Source organism: Papaver somniferum, chromosome 9 (genome assembly GCF_003573695.1).
Source record: "Papaver somniferum cultivar HN1 chromosome 9, ASM357369v1, whole genome shotgun sequence".
Taxonomy (NCBI): domain Eukaryota; kingdom Viridiplantae; phylum Streptophyta; class Magnoliopsida; order Ranunculales; family Papaveraceae; genus Papaver; species Papaver somniferum.
This window is the reverse complement of record NC_039366.1, coordinates 132749689-132773066: the sequence shown is the minus strand read 5'-3', so window position 1 is coordinate 132773066 and position 23378 is coordinate 132749689. Positions and strand designations below refer to the sequence as shown.

General features: G+C 36.7%; 1 protein-coding gene across 1 annotated transcript; it reads right to left on the bottom strand.

The window, feature by feature from the left end:
• Positions 1–18349: 18349 nt before the first annotated feature.
• On the bottom strand, positions 18350–20064 carry LOC113312600. The gene is made up of 2 exons (XM_026561342.1): positions 19029–20064; positions 18350–18672 (listed from the first exon to the last, which is right to left on the bottom strand). The coding sequence occupies exons 1-2, from the start codon at positions 20062–20064 to the stop codon at positions 18350–18352; spliced, it is 1359 nt and encodes a 452-aa protein (XP_026417127.1).
• Between the last annotated feature and the right edge of the window lie 3314 nt (positions 20065–23378).

Sequence of the window (23378 nt, the reverse complement as noted above, 5' to 3'; positions counted from 1 at the left end):
GGAATCACAAACGATGAGACGAAGTGTTTGTGATTACTTTTATATCTTGCCTATCGGAGATATCAATCTCAATCCAATTATTACAATTGTACTCGTATGATAGAAACAACAAGATCAGATCACACAACTACGAGAAATTAGTATCGGTCTGGCTTCACAATCCCAATGAAGTCTTTAAGTCGTTAACCTGGTTTAGAAGAAAAAACCAAAGGTTAAAGGAGAATCGACTCTAGCTTAGCACAACTAGTATCACACAGAAGGTGTGAGGATTAGGTTTCCCAGTTGCTAGAGTTCTCCCTTATATGGTCTTTCAAATCAGGGTTTCCAATCAATGTTAGCTTGGTAACAAAGCATTCAATATTCACCGTTAGATGAAAACCTGATTAGATTCAAGCTAATATCTTTCAACCATTAGATTAAAAACTAGCTTGTTATACACAAATGAAATGCACGTTTCTAGGCTTGTGTAACCGTACCCAAACTTGTACATTTGTTGGTTCAACAATATTTAACCAAATGGTTAGCCATATGATCACTTTCATATCAACCATATTCTTCTTCACCATAAATAGTTCAAGTAACTCAAATGAACTAGTTAGAGAGTTGTTCAAATGCAAGGAAATCTTATGTAACTACAAAAGACACAATCGAAGCAAAAACAATTTGATTCACTCGAATCGGTTCATGAACTATATAGCCACGGTTTGCAATTTGCATTCCTTAGTTTATATAAGAATAAATTCACAAACATCGTTTTTAGATATAACCTACTCAAGCTCGCGGACTGGGTTCGCGGACTTAAGTTCCCGGACGGAGTTCACAAACTCCAGCAGAATTTCTCGGAACGAGAACTTCCGCCAGTTCGCGGTCTGAGTTCGCGGACTTGGCTCACGCCACCATTTCGGTTCTCTTGATCAACAAAGTTCGCAAACTTTGGTTCAAGGAATAAGTACTTATACATATATTTGTTTCCACAACAATGCTTATATCCTCCAATGGTTATATTATTTAAACTCTCATTTCAATCATTGAAACATTCTTAGAGGACGTTGATATTCTATAGTTGTTATTCACAAACTATTTTTCGTCAAAGTAAGCAATTTTCAAAGTGATTGAAACTTGTCATGACTTTCGTCACTAGGTAAAGATGAACTTGGCTAAAGTGAAAGCTTACCAACACATATTTCGAGAAATACATAGGAGAGATAAACTCGGCTCGAGTATAGCAAATGTGTATAATCTAAGTTTATATAGCAAAACGACTTTTGTGTCAAGATAGAAAATAAATAGACTTTTGAGTGATAGATAAGTTAAAGTCTCCACATACCTTTTAGTCTATGAAGATCTACCGGTTCCTTGAGTAGTCTTTCGTCTTGTATGATGATTGCCATGGAGTTCTTGAGCTCAACTACACTTTCTATCCTAGTCCGAGACCTTAGTTATAGTAGACTAGAAATCAAGACTTACAGTTTTGATCACTAACATTGAAAAACATGCTTGAGATAGCAACGCATGCGAGTTCGACCGAGCAATGCTCTAACAATCTCCCCCTTTGTCAATTTTAGTGACAAAACTATCAATACATATGCAATACAAAAAATAAATAAATTAACTTTTGTAGCTCTTATTCCACATGTCTAATCTTCAACATTACTTGAAATCTTCGTCACTTCCAAGTACTCCAATGATCCCAAAGGTTGTAAGTTCAGAACCATCGTTGTTGAAAATTCGTAGCTATAACAACGAGAAAACAAGAGTTCTCAATCATTGTTATACAGTGTCATAGTATCATTACACAGCGTCAAAGTTCAATTGTATCACAACTTCAACAACAATACTATGGTGATATGTATCACTCCCCTTTAGTCAATACTCCATCTCACATGGAAACCACTCCCCCTTATATAATGATCCGAAAACCATATGTATTTGTAGTGTGAACTACATATTAATTCTCCCCCTTTTTTCAATAAAATTGGCAAAGGTACAAGAACGGGATCCTAATGAAATTTCCAAAAGAGACATTTCATGACCAAAAGAAAGAAACATATATCATCTTATTTAGATGCAATCATAAAGCCGAAGCTAAATGCATTCATCAAGGAGTTTATAAAGATACAAGATAACCCCTATAATATTCCACAACCACACTCCCCTCAAAGATTTGGCAATTAAGCACAAGTTCAATTAAGAACTTTCCCCCATAATATGTCATTCCCGAAAGAACAACAAGAGAGACCTTAATTTCGAAAGAAAAGAAGGATTTCCTTGGACATAACAAATCACATACAAGTATGAATTTGAACCCAAAAAACTCAATTAAATTAACCCCAAGAGAACCATGACTAATTTAATCGAAAATGCTCAAGATAAGTGAACTTATGGAAACTCAAAAAATATACAATTAGATTAATCACAAGAGAACCCATAATTAATCTAATCGTAATACACAACCAAACTAATCACAAAAGTAATCAATTTAATTGTTCATTCTTGACATAAGAAAACTTACGGAGCAACAACTAAATAACCAAACAAGATGATTAATTTAGTTGAATATGCTCGACATAAAGTATCTCGCGGAACAACAACTAAGCTAATCATAAAAATAATCAACTTGGTCGTTTACTGCTCAACATAAGACACTTTAAAGAGCCTCACAATAATACATAAAATATGGATCAGGGAAGATCAATACTGCAGAATACACAAGGATTCATTCTATTTTCCATCACTATTCGCATAACGACATTCAATAGACATAATCCTTGCAAATAAAAGATTTTAACCTATCTTCCATCAATAATTGACATAATAGGCTTAACTTTTTTATTTGTCAAAAGTCTATTCATTCTTTTATCAATACATGCATATCGACATACGAAAGACTTTACTTTTGATAAGGTATGGGACAATCATAGTTCACGGATGCAAACACACGTATGCCATAACAATACTGCAATATATAAAACCATAAAGATTAATACTGCGAAAATCATCTTCCAAACAAATTTAGAATTTAAACCAATAAATCTAAAAACATGAAGATGAAAACATTGGACATAACTATGTGTAATCACGACGATGGCTATTCCAAATTCTAGTTATTCTTCTAACAAAAACAAGAAAATAGAAGATTTACTAGGAAAGAAAAGGAGAAAATCAAAGTTCGTTGAGAACCTCATAACTTTCAATGAATCCATCAAAGAAGGTATCACAGATTTCCTTTATTCTCTTGACCGTGGACAAACCATGTTCGTGAGTTAGAACACTAACTTTGCGATCAACAATTCGAGCAAGCTGTCTAGCTTTGACGCAGTCCATGATGAGATTTTTTTTTATTCCTTATCAGAATATTCTGATTAGCAAGGATTCTGGCTTGACCATCCAGGAGTTGGTTTATTTGCAGTTGAATATTTGCAAAATCTACCTTTGAATCGTTCTGAAAACGAATTGAATCCTTGGAAAAATCATCAATCCAGGAGTTGTGATCCTTTCTTTCAAGCATCTTCTTTAGGACTAGATTTTGAATTGACTCACGTCCTTGAACATCTTCCTCCATGTCAAAATGCACAATCTCTTGAGATTTTGCAGAGTTCTCCATAGTTTTTGTTAGGGATGAAAAGACACAATATAGAGTAATATATATGTGTATGAACAGGAGAAGGAAACTCTTGTTTTTGGAAACCCTAAGAACTCTTAGGAGGAGGACGCGGACGTTTGTGGACCATCAGCTCAAAAAAAAAAAACTCAAACTGAAATAATATACAACATACTTAAGCATTTCTCAATAAATTTTCTTGCACCTCTCAAGTTAGAAATAAGGAAAGAATACCTGTAGTCAGGTGGTAGAATGGAAATTAATCCCACTAAGATCATCGAGAACGGAGTTGTATATATCATTTGACAGTTTGATATTCGTGTTTTTCGCCTTTCTTCGGTTGTCTTTCATCCCAGAAAAGTAAGACACAGTGTGTTTATCATATCCGTCAGAAGACCCTCTCTGAGGACTAAATCTAGGACCTCTTGCAACTGGTTCAAGAGGATCAGAATAGATAGGAATCCATTTTCTAGACTTAGATTTATCAGAAACAGTCTTATAAACACAGGTAATGCTTCTATCAGCAACACAAGAATTTATACCACTCGAATGCATTTGAACCCTGTGATGATTTCTAGGAAAGAGATCATATTTATAAGGTTTCTGGTTTTCTGTGGGCATGCGGTTCACTGCAGTAGTCGACCGACTATTTGTTCCATTGATGGTGGAGAGAAGCAAATTATGAAGTTTAGAAATTTGTTTCCTTATGGAAAAACAATGGATAGCATAGTGATTCTTTTCCCCACAGAATGTACAGGTTCGTGGAGGAGAAGCAATAAACGGCACCTGTTTTAACTTCATATCCATATGAGAAGATTGAAATATATGTGAACCTTTATTGACACAACCTTATTCTGTAAAATCCTTCATGTACTGCAATCCATGAGAATTAGTTTGTACAGAAGAATTTCTTCTTAAGACAGAGTTTTCCTTTTCCAAGGATCTGCATTGTTCATCGGCTAGAGTAAGAGATGCTTCTAGTTTCTCTTTTTCGACACGAAGCCTGTTAAGCTCTGACGAATGCGTCTCGATCAAACGTTTCTCTCTAATTGACTCTTCCTCAACTATATCCTTAAGAACACTAATCTTTTCACGCTGTAGAGTAGTTTCTTGGAGAAGTTTTTCAATATTCTTAGAGAAGGACTCAATGATGCTATAGAGTTCATGTTCTCGATCAAGATACTTTTCAAATTCATCAATAAGCTGATCATGATCCTGAAAATCAATGATCTCAGTAGAATTTTTTGAAATTCTGGTGAGCTTCATTTCAACTTTTGCCATAGTGCCCAATGTCTCATCGGAGAGAGAATTGTTGACACAAGATGGAACAATCTTCTTACCTCGAGATTCGGAAGAATCAGCTAAGGAGTAATCCGTTGAGGTATTACCAAGACATTTAGTATAGTTAAAAGATTTAGAAGACATCTTGGTATGCGTATATGTCAGAGATTCTGTCCTCAGACTCAGATTGCCACAAACACAGACTTGTAAGGTATTTTAAACGTGTTTTCCTGCTCTGATACCAATTGAAAAAATGGGGGTATAACAACCACAACCAATATTTCTCTTAGCAATCTGTATGGACAAACTCCAATATACTTTCTAGAGAATCAACTAGACAGTCAGACTCAATCTAGATAAAAAGTATATCAAAAAGTTTATATCTCAATCTCTCGATTTGATATATACTCGAGCAAATAGAAATCTACGAGTCTTTATCAAATACTAGAGAGATAACTTGGATGGTACCAAAGACCAATATCCAAGTATCAATCAATTTAAATCAACAACCAAAAGGTCGGATATTCTAATTGATTGAACAACACACAACCTGTGATATTTCAATTATATAACAAAATATAATGCGGAAAAGAAATAACACAGACACCAGAATTTTGTTAACAAAGAAACCGCAAATGCATAAAACCCTCGGGACCTAGTCCAGTTTTAACACACACTGTATTAAGCCGTTACCGACACTAGCCTACTCCAAATTAACTTCGGTCTGGACTGTAGTTGAACCCCAATCAATCTCACACTGATCCAAGGTACAGTTGCGCTCCCTATGTCTCTGATTCCATTATGATAATACGCACTTGATTCCCTTAGCTGATCTGACCCATAACTAAGAGTTGCTACGATCCAAAGTCGAAAACTTTAATAAACAAATCTGTATGACACAAAAAAGTCTACGGTAATAGATAAATCTGTCTCCCACGAATATACCTACGAGTTTTGTTCCGTCTTTTGATAAATCAAGGTGAACATGAACCAATTGATACCCAAGACTTTTATTCCCAAAGAACAGCCTAGTACTATCAATCACCTCACAATAATCTTAATCGACGCAGTGAAAAAAGATATTGCGGAATCACAAACGATGAGACGAAGTGTTTGTGATTACTTTTATATCTTGCCTATCGGAGATATCAATCTCAATCCAATTATTACAATTGTACTCGTAAGATAGAAACAACAAGATCAGATCACACAACTACGAGAAAGTATTATCGGTCTGGCTTCACAATCCCAATGAAGTCTTTAAGTCGTTAACCTGGTTTAGAAGAAGAAACCAAAGATTAAAGGAGAATCGACTCTAGCTTAGCACAACTAGTATCACACATAAGGTTTGGGGATTAGGTTTCCCAGTTGCTAGAGTTCTCCCTTATATAGTCTTTTAAATCAAGGTTTGCAATCAATGTTTGCTTGGTAACAAAGCATTCAATATTTACCGTTAGATAAAAACCTGATTAGATTCAAGCTAATATCTTTCAACCGTTAGATCAAAAACTAGCTTGTTACACACAAATGAAATGAACGTTTCTAGGCTTGTGTAACCGTACCCAAACTTGTACATTTTTTGGTTCAACAATAGTTAACCAAATGGTTAGCCATATGATCACTTTCATATCAACCATCTTCTTCTTCACCATAACTAGTTCAAGTGATTCAAATGAACTAGTTAGAGGGTTGTTCAATTGCAAGGAAATCTTATGTAACTATACAAGACACAATCGAAGCAAAAACGATTTGATTCGCTCGAATCGGTTCATGAACTATATAGCCATGGTTTGCAATTTGCATTCCTTAGTTTATATAAGAATAAGTTCACAAACATCATTTTTAGATATAACCTACTCAAGTTCGCGGACTTAAGGTCCCGGACGGAGTTCGCGGACTTGGCTCACGCCACCATTCCAGTTCTCTTGATCAACAAAGTTCGCAAACTTCGGTTCAAGGAATAAGGACTTATACTTATATGTGTTTCCAAAACAATGCTTATATCCTCCAATGGTTATATTATCTAAACTCTCACTTCAATCATTGAAACATTCTTAGAGGACGTTGATATTCTATAGTTGTTATCCACAAACTATTTTTCATCAAAGTAAGCAATTTTCAAAGTGATTGAAACATAACATGACTTTCGTCACTAGGTAAAGATGAACTTGGCCAAAGCAAAAGCTTACCAACACATATTTCGAGAAATAGATAGGCGAGATAAACTCGGCTCGAAATAGCAAATGTGTATAATCAAAGTCTATATAGCAAAACGACTTTTGTCTCAGAATAAGAGATAGAGTAGATAGACTTTTGAGTGATAGATAAGTTCAAGTATCTACGTACCTTTTAGTCGTTGAAGATCCATCGGTTTCTTGAGTAGTCCTTCGTCTTGTATGATGATTGCCATGGAGTTCTTGAGCTCAACTACACTTTCTATCCTAGTCCGATACCTTAGCTATAGTAGACTAGAAATCAATACTTATAGTTTTGATCACTAACATTGACAAACATGCTTTAGATAGCAATGCATGCGAGTTCGACCAAGAAACGCTCTAACAAAATTTTCATCTTTGCTAGGCAGTTAACCCGTGTCTCAGGACGATGTTTTTTTGCTATACGCTTATCTGGTGGGCGCTCACCTTCAGCCGAGTAAACGAAAACTCTGTCTTTCAACTTTCCATTGTCCAACGAATGCGGTTTACTTCTTTTGATGCTAAAACCAAAATAATATGCATATGAATTGTAAAACTTGTATGCGTCATCTTCTGTATTAAACTCCATCCCCACAACTGGAATTAGATGTTTTTGTATTCTAGAGTGAACCGAATCCTTACTTTCACTAGTATTTATAATATCAGCTGACTTTTCACCACATTCATCGCAAGAAGTATTTAAATCTATTTCGTTATCGAAAGTTAATTTTCTACGAACCTGATCTCCATCTTCTCCCCAATTATCCATTGAGCATGTACTCTAACAAAAAGAAGAAAAAAACGCATACGCTTGTAAGTATAGAAATATACAGTGATCATCAATGCATATAACATAGTAATAGTAAATGATTGATAAAATAGGAAGGCAAATGAAGTGCTTACCAAGGTTTCCATGGAGGTAATGGACTGCTTCTTTTTTAGTCTTTCCTTAAACAAGAACGATTTTTAATTTAGAGCAAATAAAACAAAATCCGCGAGAAATGAAAGATAAAGATAAAAATAATATTTTGTAATTATTAAATATATATATTTCCTTTTAATTTGATAATAAGTACGGTTTCCTTATTTTGTGTAACAACCAAAATACTAATAATTTTGGTCAGTTTGAAGTAAGACACATGTCAAAATTTTATTAGTTGGAACAGAGAGACAGGTAATTTTTGGGACAGAAGATGCGCGTTAGCTAGGTAAGGGATAACCTCAAAGTAAAAAAAAAAAAAAAAAACGAAAAAAATAAATAAACACATATTTATAACATTCCCACATTTAAAAAATATATTTTTTAAAAATTTACATATTAATTACCCGTTTGGACCCGTTAAGATTTTAAGTCCAAATAGTAATACTTGTCGAGTACGTGATTCTTCATTCTTTAGTTCACCATTTTAGCAAAGTTTTTTTTTTTTTGAAAAAGAAGGTTATATTAAAGAGAAAAAATATGTACAAATCCTGGTAAACAGTTACATGTGAAGAACTGTTTCCCAATTAAACAAAATGTCATACAGATAACCCTCTAAAAACCTCACTCTCAAAAAACCACAAAATCAAAGTTTGTTTGATATGTAACCATAATTCCTCCACCATTTTACCTATGCCATCAAAAGTCATGGAATTCCTCTCATTCCACAAGTGCCACATGATAGCATAAATCAGCTTCTCCCAAATATTTTTACATCTTCCTTGAACTGTCGCACCCACCCAAAATTCAAACAGTTCTAGTATTGTCACATAGGTACCACTACTCACATGAAAAGACTGGAAAAAATACCACACCTCATTAGCATAATCACAGTGTAAGAATAAATGATCAGAAGTCTCTACCTCTTTCTTGCAAACATTACATAAATCACTTTGAACCACGCCTCCTCTGTGCTTCAACATACTCATCGTAGGAAGAAAACTATGAAAATTTTCCCATAACATAAAACTCACATTTGGTTCTTCCACACAAACTTCACAAAATTGCAGTCTGGATCATCCTCTAACTGAGCTTCATAACTCTTCTTCACAATATACTCTTCTAAAATTGAGACCTCATCATCTGTATCAACTAAGTCAGGAACTGGACCTATCTCATTGCAAAGCAGACTCCACTTCATTTGTTCTTGATAAAAAAGATTTCTTTTGGACTTTAAACATAGAACACCATCCTGAATCATGTCAGCTGTTTTCTGACAACAAACTTTATAAACTGCAGGATATTTATCCTTCAATGGACCATTAGTTGTCCATTTATCCAACCAATATTTGATGCCCCTATCATTATTCAACTGAAACACCATATGTTGTTGCAAAAAAACATAAGATTTCAATATTGTCTTCCAAATACTTCTCCCATGTGGTTTTCCATCATCAACTGGGATCAAAATATCTTCCTCAGTCTTAGATTGCTTTTGTACAACTCTCCTTCATAATTCTTGTTTCTCCTTAGCATATCTCTGCACCCATTTTCCTTTCAAAGCCTTACTAGTAAGTCTTAAATCCTTCACACCCAAACCTCTCAATTTCTTAGACCTACAGATGGTTGTCCAAGTAACCCAATACATTTTTATTTTGGTGACATCTGAGTCCCGCAGAAAATTCCTCATTAACCTTGTCAATTTCAGTTCAACACTTGCATGCATACTAATCAGAGATAGAAAGTATAAAGGCAACCTAGACAAGCAACTTTTAATCAATACAAGCCTACCAGCTAATTTCACCTCCATTCTCTGAATTATCTCCTCCCAAACATCAACATTCCTTGTTGTAGCACCCAGAGGAATCCCCAAGTACTTAATTGGAAGCTTCTCAGTCCTACATCCCATTTCCAATGCAAGGTCATGAATAACCTGATCAGCACTAATACTGATCATAGAACTCTTCTCCAAGTTAAGTTTCAATCATGTAATCATTTTAAAAGTAGTTAGTATAATAAGTAACCTTCTTACATCTTCTACTTCTGCATTTATGAAAATCAATATATCATCTGCAAACTGCATATGAGACACCACCAGACCATCCTCCTCAACTTGGAAACCATGTATTTGATTTCTTCTTACTACATCATCCATCAACTTTGAAAGCACTTCCACCACCAAAAGAAACAAAAAAGGAAACATAGAATCTCCTTGTCTCAATCCCTTATAAGGCTTAATTTTATCAGTAGAACTCCCATTGACTAATACTGAAATATGTGAGGAAGTAATGCACCACCTGATCCAACTAATCCACTTAGCACCAAAACCATGTTGTTCTAAAATACAGAAAAGAGTCTTCCATTTGACATTATCAAATGCCTTCTCCATGTCCAACTTACAAACCAAACCTGAAATCTTGGACTTCAATATTCTATCAATACATTCATTAGATATTAACACCCCTTCCAGTATTTGCTTATTCTCGATAAATGCTCCTTGAAATTCAGATATCAACTTATGCATCACCATCTTCATCATGTTGGCAAGAACTTTACACAAAATCTTACAAGCACTACCCTATAAACTCAAAGGCCTGAAATCCTTAGGTGCACAAGAGTCGTCCTCCTTCTTTGGAACCAAAGATAAAAAAGAATAGTTAAGCCTCCAATCCCAAGTACCCGCAACATAAAACTCCTGCATCATCCTCATAAAATCATCCTTCAAAATGTGCCAACGGTATTTAAAGAACTCCATAGATAACCCATCGGGTCTTGGAGATTTATTAGTACCAAAGTGTTTAATAACTCCAAAGACTTATTCTTCTGTAAACTCCCTCTCCATCCATCTACATTCCTCCTCATCAATTTTTTGAAATTCAAATTATTCAGGTCAAAAGCAGCATCATTTTGCTCAGAAACAAAGTATTATAAAAACTCTTCATCTCCAACTTAATTTTATTCTGATCAAAACAATCTTCTCCATCCACCTCTAACTTCACAATTGTATTCCTCTTCCTTATAGCACTGGCTATCTTATAAAAATATGAAGTGTTAGAATCACCAAATTTAAAATCATTCTGCTTAGCCCCTGTAAACCATTTTCTAGCATCCATAGTGGTAATATCTTTCAGCTTCAGTGCACTAATAGTTCTCTCCTCCAGCTGCTCATTAGAAAGCCTCTTTGACTCTTCCAACTGATCAAGACTATCAATCTTCATAGTAAGATCCTTCTTCTCCTGCTTTAATATTGTACCACAAATTCTTCACAAACCAATAATTCATTTTCATAATTTTGTAAATCAAACAAACATTACACTTCTGTGCAAAGATTAAATTCTTAAGATGATGTAGTTTTAGTTGTTGTAAGTAGAAGGTTCGATTCTCGGACTTTTGAAAAGGTTGGTTTAAGACAAATAAAAGAAAATACTAACTAAATGTGATTTTTGTTACCAAGGAGATGGAGAACTAGGGGTTGGGATTCCACTATTTTTTGATGTTGCAAATTCATTAATTATAACTTATACACAATACTCCAAGTTACTCAAGGCAGTTTCGAACTCAACCTCGTGCCTTGGATAATAAAACGTTACAAGCTCTATTTTTACGACTATGTCATTAATCGTAGGCCTAATTCTCCTTAGCATATAAAAGATCAATAGTGTAAAACTATTCAAAACAATTTAAATGAGGCATGCAAAGAAGAGAGAATTTTTAAGGAATTATTAGTATAAAAGGGAGCAAATATGATAAAGAAAATAATTATTTAAATAAACTCATCAGAAAATAGCTTCCTCTCAATCTTAGAAAATAACTTAGCTACTCATGAATCGAAAAATGGAGAAATATTGATTTTTCATTGTATTCAAAAAAGTATTAAAATAGCTTACAATGATTTTCAGTCGCTAAAGATGTTTAGCTACCAAACTGTTACAAGAGTTCAGTTGCGAAAGACCTGCTGCAGCCAATCTCTATACGATAATAATCTTTTGTAGTTGATTAACGACACTTTCTGCGACTGTCCTTTGCAAACGTTTGTTCTTCGTGTTCTTGGTTGAGCAGCAGCAGGAGGAATTTTTGTAACTTCTCTTCTCTCGATTCTAAGCACTATTTTCTATCCCAGACTCTCTGTAACTTTCCTGGCATCCCGAGCAACATATTTATACTATTTTTTTTTCCTTTTTATACAAAATCCTGCCATTTTCTTTCCATTTATATCTTCTTCACATGTTTTCTGGTGGAGTACATAATCCAGCCACGTTTCCAACACGATTTTTATTGAATCAAAACTCTTTATCACACGCAATCCTGCCAAAATTAGCTTGGAAAATACCCGAGAATATTTACTTCCCTGTTTCGCTTCAATGTGGTGATTCAGCTCTTTTTATTCGATTCCAAGTCAACTACCAATCCTGTTTAGCTGTAACAGACACGTGCAAGTCCAAGTCTCTCCCGAACTCCTCCAATTCTCTAACTGAACTCTCCAGGCAAGAACATACTCGAGAATAATGTTTTCTTCAGATTCTGATTATCCAACTCAACTTGACTGAATCGGAGACCATTATCATCCCTGTATATCCATTGATAACAAACACAATTAGTTTGAGTGATCGAGTCTCCCTCTAACAGCTCCAAAAATTGAACCCTAATTTTTCCGGTGATTGTAATAATTATTTTCCGATTATCCAGCCAAATTTAACTAATTCTAAAGCTCATATCATCCCTGTAATAATGAATAAATCCTTCCACAAGAATTCCAGCGATTTAATCTCCGCAGAACACCCTCAAATATCGAACCCTAAATCTTCCTGTGGAAGCCAATTTTTCCCGCAAAAATGGAAATTCAAAAAGTGGAAGATGGACACCCCTTAACCAATGGTTGTGGGTGGCGATAGTAAATGAGGTGCTCCTTAGTAATTAGGCTGCCCCATAGTAATTTTGGGGGTGTCTTTAGCAAATTCCTTGGGTGTTTTCAAAACTTCTCCTGGGGCGTTTTTAAAACATTTCAGGGGTGCCTATTATCCAAAGTTCGGGTGCCTTTAGTACTTTTCGAGCCGATTTCTCCGCAAAAGCTTATTTCTCCAAAAATACCTGCAAAGACATAAAATACCAAAATAAATAGAAAAATGGGTACTAACAATATGGAAAGCTGAGATCAAAATAGACACATAAATGCGTCTATCAAATATCCCCAAACTTATTATTTGCTAGTCCCGAGCAAATCTAATCTTCAAAATAAAATTTTAACTCACTGTCGCAGGCATCGCGGTTGCACTTAGCGTGTGCAACAATCCTTTAAACCCCTAGGTGGCCCTAGTAGCCGAGTTATAGTCTCGGGAGGGTTTACAAGAGGTGTACCCACAAAAGCTTTACTCCAAACCCTTGTTATCTACGCAAAACCTTAGAAGGCACTAAAGAACCTCCTTGGTTAGCATACTCTCATTGATTACAGGAGGAAGTACCCTGATGCGAAATTCCAATCGATGTACACGAGTTTACACTCACATACTAAAATTCATATATAAGTGACAGAGCTCTACTGAGATAGTCTCACTATGGACATCATATCCGGAGTCAACAAATCACATGGATAGATTAAGAAGATGGATTTAGAGAAAAACGTAGATGGTTTTGATGTTGACTAAGGTGAACAATGTTTCCCATATCTTTTTGAAGGCCACTGCCAAGATGAACTTATCCTAATGGACTAAGATACCGGTCTGACTAACATCAACACAACTGGTATATACAAGGGAACCAGTGGTCGATAATCCTAACTCTAGGTCAACACAACTGGCATATACAAGGGTACCAGTGGTCGACTTTATTGAATTTATTCCGGTTGGTCTGGTGTTCTGGTTTTTTTTTTTTAACCGCATGATTTGATCTTTTGGATCCAAGTGCATGCTTCTTTTCAGCAGATTACATGATAGTTCCAATGGATCCTGCGTTCCACGCTTGTTTAGGCGGCGGAAGCATGGAAAACACACACATATTGCTATCCAAGTGTTAACTTTTTTTTTTATTTGTATGGTATCTCAATCACTCTATTTCACCCTAACAATGGTAACAACTTAATTCGTGAGCCCCACCTAATCACTTAGAGAAACATATTTTTAAAAAGAAAACAAAATAAATACAGAAGTGAAAAGGACTCAACGAGATATGGCGAAACTACCATGTTATTTCTAACACCTGAGCTTTGTGCTTTTATGAATAGACTCTTTAGATGTTTCCATCTACTCAGATTGGTTCCTCAACTCCTATAACCAAGATGCTTCCATCCAGTTATATTGGTTAGTGGCATCCTTAATAGGCATGAATTTCTAGGCTCCGGAGTTAAAAAAATATTGTTATTTTATTTTTTAATTTTTATATTTATTATTAAAAACTAAATTAAAGTTTTTCCCTCACCCCCAAACTTAAATCTAACATTGTCCTAAATGTTTCAAAATGAAAATGCAGTATATAAGTAACAAGAGGAAACAATAAAGAGAGAAGTCAGAAAGACAGTACCTGGATGAAGCGTAGCAATCCTTCAATGGGGAATAAGACAAAAATAAAAGCAAAAACAAAACTAACGTAAAACAACAACAGGGTCCTCCAGAGGGACCTTAATATCACCATGTATGGGTTGCCTCCCAATAAGCGTTAAGTTTAGTGTCTTCAGCCAGACTTTGTTAACTGTAAAAATCAATCTTGGTAGACAAGATCTCTTAGCTTCGATTCTTCTATTGCATGACTGGGTAACTCCAAGAATGGTTTCAGCCGTTGACCGTTAACCTTGAAAGTTTCTCCTTTCTTAGGATTTTCAACTTCAACTGCACCATGAGGAAAAACAACTTTGACAAAGTATGGTCCGGACCACCGAGACCTCAATTTACCAGGGAAAAGATGTAGACGAGAATTGTAGAGGAGAACTTTTTGACCTGGTTCAAATGTCTTTCGAATAATCGATTTATCATGAAATATTTTTGTTTTCTCCTTGTAAAATTTTCGCACTCTGGTAAGAATCATCACGAATTTCTTCTAACTAATTGAGTTGCAGTCTACAGTGATCACCAACAGTAGATAGGTCAAAGTTTAAACGTTTAATGGCCCAATAAGCTCGGTGTTCTAATTCTACAGGCAAGTGGCAGGCTTTACCGAAGACAAGTCTATATAGAGACATCCCAAGTGAAGTCTTAAAAGCGGTTCGGTAAGCCTACAATGCTTCTACTAAGCGCAGAGACCAGTCCTTTCGGGTAGGGTTTACGGTCTTTTTTAAATTTTTTTTAATTTGCCTATTAGACACTTCAACTTGACAAGTTTGTGGGTGGTAAGGTGTAGAAACCTTATGGGTAATGGAGTATTTCTTCATAAGCGTCTCCAAAGACCGGTCACAAAAATGGGAACCTCCATCACTAATGATTGCTCTAGGCATACCAAATTGAGAGAAAATATTGTCTAACAAACTTGATCACGACGTGGCGATCGTTTGTCTTCGTAGTTATTGCTTCAACCCACTTAGACACATAGTCAACAACTAATAAGATGTAAAAGTTTCCATAAGAATTGACAAGAGGACTCATAAAATCTATACCCCACACATCAAATATTTCTATTATTAGTATAGGACTAAGTGGCATCATATTACGTCGGGTCATCTTTCCTAACTTTTGACATCCATCACAACTTTGACACAATAGGTGGGAGTCCTTAAACATAGTTGGCCAATAAAGACCGGATTGCAAAACCTTCGTAGCTGTTTTCTTAGAGCTAAAATGACCCCCACAAGCTCCAGAATGACAAAAAGTCAAAACATTGAAGATTTCGTTGTCAGGAATACAACGACGGATGATCTGATCAGGCCAATATTTGAATAAGTACGGTTCATCCCAGAAAAAATATTTAACCTCAGACAAGAATTTAGCTCTATCATGTTTAGACCAATGGTTGGACATTGGACCAGTTACCAAATAATTGACAATGTCTACAAACCAGGGTAACAAAGAGATGGAAAATAATTGTTCATCAGGGAACATGTCAAGGATCGGTTTCTCGTCATCTCTGGTCTCATCAAGGATACGGGATAAATGGTCAGCTACTATATTTTCGTACCCTTTCTTATCACGAATATCTAGAGCAATTTCTTGGAACAACAATACCCATCTAATCATCCGAGGTTTTGAGTCCTTCTTGGAAAGGAGATATTTGAGTGCGGCATGATCAGAGTAAATTATGACCTTAGATCCTAGGAGATATGATCTAAATTTCTCTAAAGCAAAAACGATGGCTAACATTTCTTTCTCAGTAGTGGTATAGTTTAACTGGGCATCGTTTAGGGTCCTACTCGCATAATAAATTACACTAGGTACTTTATCACATCGTTCTCCAAGGATAGCACCAACCACATAATCGGACGCATCACACATGAGTTCAAATGGGAGGTTCCAATCGGGTGGTTGGATGATAGGGGCAGAAGTCAATAATAATTTAAGCTTCTCAAAAGCTTGAACACGGGCTTCATCAAAAACAAATGCAGTATCTTTAGCAAGTAGGTTCGATAGAGGTAAATAAACCTTACTAAAGTCTTTGATGAAACGACGGTAAAATCCAGCATGGCCAAGGAAAGATCTAATATCTGTTATGTTCTTAGGTGGTCTTAATTTTGAAATTAGGTCAACCTTGGCTTTATCAACTTATATTCCCTTAGAGGACACCACATGTCCTAACACTATTCTAGATTTAACCATAAAATGACACTTTTCCCAATTAAGGACTAAGTTCTTTTCTTTACAACGTTCTAGAACTAGTGTAAGGTGGTGCAAACATTCATCGAAAGATATCCAAAAACCGAAAAATCATCCATAAATACCTCGAGAGATCGCTCAACTATGTCCGAGAAGATACTTAGCATACAACATTGGAATGTTGCGGGTGCATTGCACAACCCAAAAAGCATACGCCTGTAAGCAAAAGTACCAAATGGACATGTGAAGGTTATTTTCTCTTGGTCCTTCGGTGTTATAGGGATTTGGTTATAACCAGAGTATCCATCTAGGAAACAATAATGGTTGTGGCCAGCTAATCTTTCTAACATCTGGTCGATGAATGGTAGAGGAAAGTGGTCTTTCCTAGAGGCTGAGTTCAGCTTACGGTAGTCTATACATACTCTCCACCCGGTAGTAACACAGGTAGGGATCAATTCATTGTTCTTATTCGCAACTACTATAATCCCAGACTTCTTTGGAACAACCTGGACAAGACTGACCCATTTACTATCAGAGATAAGGTATATGATACCCGTATATAGCAACTTGAGCACCTCAGTGCGGAAAACTTCCTTCATATTAGGATTCAAACGTCTCTGCATCTCTCTTGAGGTTTTGGCACCTTATCTAGGTAGATGTGGTGCATACAATCAGCACGACTAATTCCTTTCAAATCAGCTATAGTCCACCCTATTGTAGTCTTGTGCTCTCGAAGAACACTAACTAGTCTACTTTCCTAGTCGGGATCTAAGTCAAAGGCAATTATGGCAAGAAGAGTATTCTCATTACCAAGAAACACATATTTCAGTGTATCGGGTAGCGGCTTTAATTCAAGGGTGGGGGCCTTAACTGATGATGGGAGTGGTTTATCTATGGTCGGCGGAAGAGGTTCTGGTTTACGCTGCCATTTCCTATAATTCATTACTGGCGCAGAATCTAACAACGTATTAACTTCTTCAAAATGACTATCCTCATGATAGTAGTCTCCAAAGTGGTCCAAGCACGCCTCTAAAGGATCACTAACACTATTAGTGATAAAGGTATTCTCAACTAAAGAATCAATCATTCATATAGACTCATAGTTTTCAGGGTCCGGTGGGGCTTGTAACGCCTTAAAAACGTTCACCGAGATTTTCTGATTCCCAAAGGAAAATTCTACTAGGCCAGTTTGACAATGTATGACTGCGTTTGCAGTGGCTAGAAATTGACGACCTAGGATGATTGGGATATTGATATCTTGACTAGAGACGGGTTGAGTGTCTAAAATCACAAAGTCAACTGGATAGATAAAGTTTTCTACCTGAACCAAAACGTCTTCAATAATTCCACGCGGGATTTTGACTGACCTATCGGCTAACTGTAGTGTTATCCTAGTTGGTTTCATCTCACCTAGTCCAAGTTGTTCATATACCGAGAACGGTAAAAGATTCACACTAGCCCCAATATCTAATAGAGAATTGTCTATCGTTTGTTTACCTATGACACATGTGACCGTAGGACAACCGGGATCTTTAAATTTGACCGGGTACTTTTGTGAGATTATGGAACTAACTTGTTGGGTCAAAAATGCCTTTTTATGGACACTCGCGTCTCTCTTGACAGTTCACATCTCTTTTAGGAACTTGGCCATAGACGGTACATGTTTAATTGCATATAACAAGGGCAGGTTGATCTTAACTTGCTTAAAGATGTCTAGGATTTCAGCATATATACTAGGCTTTTTCTTAGCGAGTCTCTGAGGAAATGGTGCAGGTGGTATGTACACTCTCTCAGGGGTAGCTTCCTCACTTGGAATTTTAGCATTCTCAGGCCCATTAGGGTCTTTAGACGAAGTTTGGTCAACCTCAGTCTCTTTTTCAGTTGGACTACTATCCTTAGGTGGTTCTACCGAGTTCTCAAGAGTTTTACCACTCCTAAGGGTGATAACTGCTTTGATATGTTCATTGTGATTTGAACTACCTGATCTATTAACCTGGTTAAATCCTTTCGGATTTGGAGTCGTTTGACTAGGAAATGTCCCGTTCTCCCTATCATTTAACCGGTCGAAAGTTGACTTATTTGCGTCTCTAAGTTGGCAATAGCCCGGTCACTAGTTTGTTGGTTACGCTGACTCGTCAGGACAAAGTCATCGAGCTTCTGACTTAAATGGTTGATATTTTGGGTAGTCTGGGAATTATTTAGGGCATTACCCTCAATTAAGAGTCTTATACCTTCCTCTAGAGATGACACCTTTTTATCAACTTGGCTCGGTTCTTGGACTTGAGCTTAGTTCCTAGAAAAACCTGGTGGTGGGTTGCTAGATGGGCCACCTTGATGGTTACCTTTAGACCACGAGAAATTCGGGTTATGTCTCCAACCAGGGTTATAGGTATTAGAGTATGGGTCAAACTTGGATCGACCCTCATATTTAGAGTTCATACCACCATGTAGGACACTAACCTGGTCACGGGTAGTTTCATTAGGGTAAAACAAAGGGCAGTGAGGTCCAATATGACTTTGATCACCACAAATGGTACATGGATAGGTTCTGGGCTCACTGTTACAGCTCATAGTCTGGTTGGACCCTTGGTTCATCTCTAAGGCCTTTAGACGCCTAAGGATATCAGACCCATTATCAACTCTATTGACCCTATGGATAAGGTTCCTAGTTATTTCGGGCTCCCTCATTGAATCCAATAGACGAGTCTTTTCAGCTAGCTCGATAAATTCGTCAAAACACACATCTGGGCCTTGATGGGTAAATTCTCCACCACTAATTGTTTCTACCTGCATTCTGGTTTCACTATCTAGGCCCTCATATAAAATTTGGGCCATGTGGCCTTCACCAAAGCCATGGTGTGGGCATTGGTATAAAAATTCATTAAACATTTCTATGTAATCATGTAGGCTCTCACCTATTTTCTGCTTAAAGGTTTGGATAGACTGCCTAACAACAACAGTCTTGTGGTGTGGGTATAACTTCTTAACAAAGGCCTCTACAAGGCCATCCCAGGTGGTGATTGTTTTCGAGGGAATCAAATGGTACCACTTATTGGCTCTCTCTTCTAGGGAAAAAGAGAACAAATGCAACCTAAGCACATCTTTGGTGACGTTCAGATAATTCATTGTGTCACAAATCATCTCGAAGTCTCTTATATGGGTATATGGGTTTTCATTCTCTATTCCCCTAAATTTTCGAAGCATGCTAAATGTCCCGGGTTTAATATCAAACTTAACGTTAGTGGCCGGTAAAACAACTCTTGGGTCACGTACCACTCTAGATGGGTTCATCCTATCTCTAAGGGTTTTGGTTGGTGGAGCTTCATCATCACTAACCATGTCGACAAAAATAGAATTACCACCTAAATTTGTGAAACGGGTCAGACTCAAATTAAAAAGGTCGTTTTCTACAAGTCTATCTCCTACCCGTTTCCAACATGGCATACACAAGCAAGAATACTAGTGTTTAGCAAGAAATTGTGCACATGCAAATGTTGGGGTTCACTAATTCAGGTAAGCTTGGGTTACCTACAGCAAAATATACCTACATTCAAAGACTGGTCATAGGTACTAGGCTGAGGTTTGTGGTGTTTCGGATGATAACGCCCAGAGGGTTCACCGTACTAAACCACGTGTTTTCCTAGAATCGGTGCCAGACGAACAATGCAATTGGTGTGTGCACGTGTATTTTTTTTTTAAAATAGAAAATAAAGGAAATATGTACCAAAGGAAATAAAATCTTTAAAAAAAAGGGTTTTATTGCTCACCTCTTTTGGTAGGCAATTCCACAATAAATGAAGAATATTACCTGCACAATAAAAATAAAAAAAAATACCCAAGTAAAATCAAAAAAATTAAAATTAAGAAAAAATAAATTAAACAAAAACTAAACTAAAAATAAAAAAATAAAAATCTAAAACCTAATCTAAAGGCAAGTCCATGTCGGCGGCCCCAAAAACTGATGTAGTTTTAGTTGTGGTGAGTAGAAGGTTCGATTCTCAGACTTTTGAAAAGGTTGGTTTAAGACAAATAAAAGAAAATACTAACTAAATATGATTTTTGTTAACAAGGAGATGGAGAACTAGGGGTTGGGATTCCACTATTTTGATGTTGCAAATTCACTAATCATAACTTATACACAATACTCCAAGTTACTCAAGGCAGTTTCGAACTCAATCTCATGCCTTGGATAATTAAACGTTACAAGCTCTATTTTTATGACTATGTCATTAATCTTAGGCCTAATTCTCCTTCGCCTATAAAAAGATCAATAGTGTAAAACTATTCAAAACAATTTAAATGAGGCATGCAAAGAAGAGAGAATTTTTAAGGAATTATTAGCACAAAAGGGAGAAAATATGATAAAGAAAATAATTATTTAAATAAACTCATCAGAAAAAAGCTTCCTCCCAAACCTAGAAAAGATCTTAGCTACTCATGAATCGAAATATGGAGAAATATTCATTTTTCATTGTATTCAAAAAGTATTAAAATAGCTTACAACGATTTCCAGTCGCTAAAGATGTTTAGCTACCAAGATGTTACAAGAGTTGAGTTGCGGAAGACCTGCTGCAGCCAATCTGTATACGATAATACTCTTTCGTAGTTGATTAACGGCACTTTCTGCGACAGTCTTTTGCAGACGTTTGTTCTTTGTATTCTTGGTTGAGAAGCAGCAGGAGGAATTTTTGTAACTTCTCTTCTCTCGATTCTAAGCACTATTTTCTATCCCAGACTCTCTGTAACCTTCCTGACATCCCGAGAAACATATTTATACTCGACATGACCATCCAATCTTCAAGAATCTTCGCCATTAATCTCCTACTCTTCACGGAAATATTGTTTTCCTTTTTATACAAAATCCTGCAATTTTCTTTCCTTCTATATCTTCTTCACATGTTTTCTGGTGGAGTACATAATCCAGCCACGTTTCCAACACGATTTTTATTGAATCAAAACTCTTTATCACACGCAATCCTGCCAAAATTAGCTCGGAAAATACCCGAGAATATTTACTTCCATGTTTCGCTTTAATGTGGTGACTCAGCTCTTTTTATTCGATTCCAAGTCAACTACCAATCCTGTTTAGCTGTAACAGACACGTGCAAGTCCAAAACTAAGATTAAGTCTCTCCCGAACTCCTCCAATTCTATAACTGGACTTTCTGGGCAAGAACAGACCCGGGAATAATATTTTCTTCAAATTCTGATTATCCAACCCAACTGGACTGAATCGGAGACCACTGTCATCCCTGTATATCCATTGATAACAAACCCAATTAGTTTGAGTGATCGAGTCTCCCTTGTGAACACATAAATATCGATGGCATCCACGTGTTCACAAACAATAATCGCAGAGCACATAAAACCATTATAGGGAATAAAGTAGATGTAAAATGGCATAAACATGATGACTCATCGAGTCGGAGCCTTCGGGCTCGTCCTTGTCTAGTCATGAGGATATAATTCAGCTATCCACGATATATGACATCACAGTGCATAATAGTAAGAACAGAAAGTAAAGTGCGGAAGTATAAATGAGACAATGATTTACGTGGTTCAGCACTAAGGCCTACGTCCACGGGGTTGGGGGTTTCACTATGTATTTAGAATTACAGGTATAGTCAAAATGATTTTGTGTGAATCACGAAGATAGAGGGGAAATAGATTTCATACTTACTCTTCCTATTTCTCTCTCCTATTCTCTTGCTCTCAGTTGGTCGACCCCTTCTCTCTTAGTATAGAGGGGTATTTATAGGGATGTTACAGGGGGTCCACTTATTAAAGACACTTACACCTTATCTACTTGATCTTTGTGTTGATCCCGCTGGTGTCTTCGTTCTTGGCCGAAGGCTCCATCGGTTCTGTTGGGTTACGAAGGGTCACCTCCTTTTCTTCCACAGGTCTGCTGACACGTACCCTATGCCTATGGTATTAAATGCGGGTGGTTGGGGTAGTCCGCGTACATCAGACAGATGTCAGATGCCCCTGTCACATCTTCTTCAGTGGAGGTAATATTCGCCGTTGATCTTGGATATACCTCGAGATGGGATAAAGAAGATCTTTGGGTGCTCTTAAGTACTTCGTGGTATCTCATTTCTTCAGTGCTCCCTGATTCTGAGCCATTGGATCATTGTGAAGACGAAAAGATATAGGCGATAGGGGTCCCCTGGTCGTGGCATCATATCTTGATGTCTCACCGTTGCATTCTTCCACGTGTACTCCATTAAACACGTGGCGGATGATGATTAGTGTGTATACAGTTTTCCCCTTTTCTCTAAGCTTGAAGTTGGTCAAAGTTTGGAGAAAAACCACCTTCACATTCATCTCTCCTCATTAACTTCTCCTTTTCCTTGGCGCACGTTCCCACTATTGGCATTAACTTCCTCTTGATTTGTGGGACAGTTTCATCTTGTTATAAATATGAGAGAGGTTGCAAATTCAATAAATTTTTATTCTTCTTCATTCCTTGTCACTTCAAAACTTCCCATTCTCCCTGGCTCTTCATTCTCTCCTCAAGTTCTTCTCTTTTGTTCTTTAGGTCTTAACTGTTGCTGCTCCTGATTCTTTCAGTCACAACTTCGACCCATTCTGACAAGATTCTCTGAGTTAAGCCGCTGTCGCTGCTCTTCAATAGTCTTGATCCTGCTCACT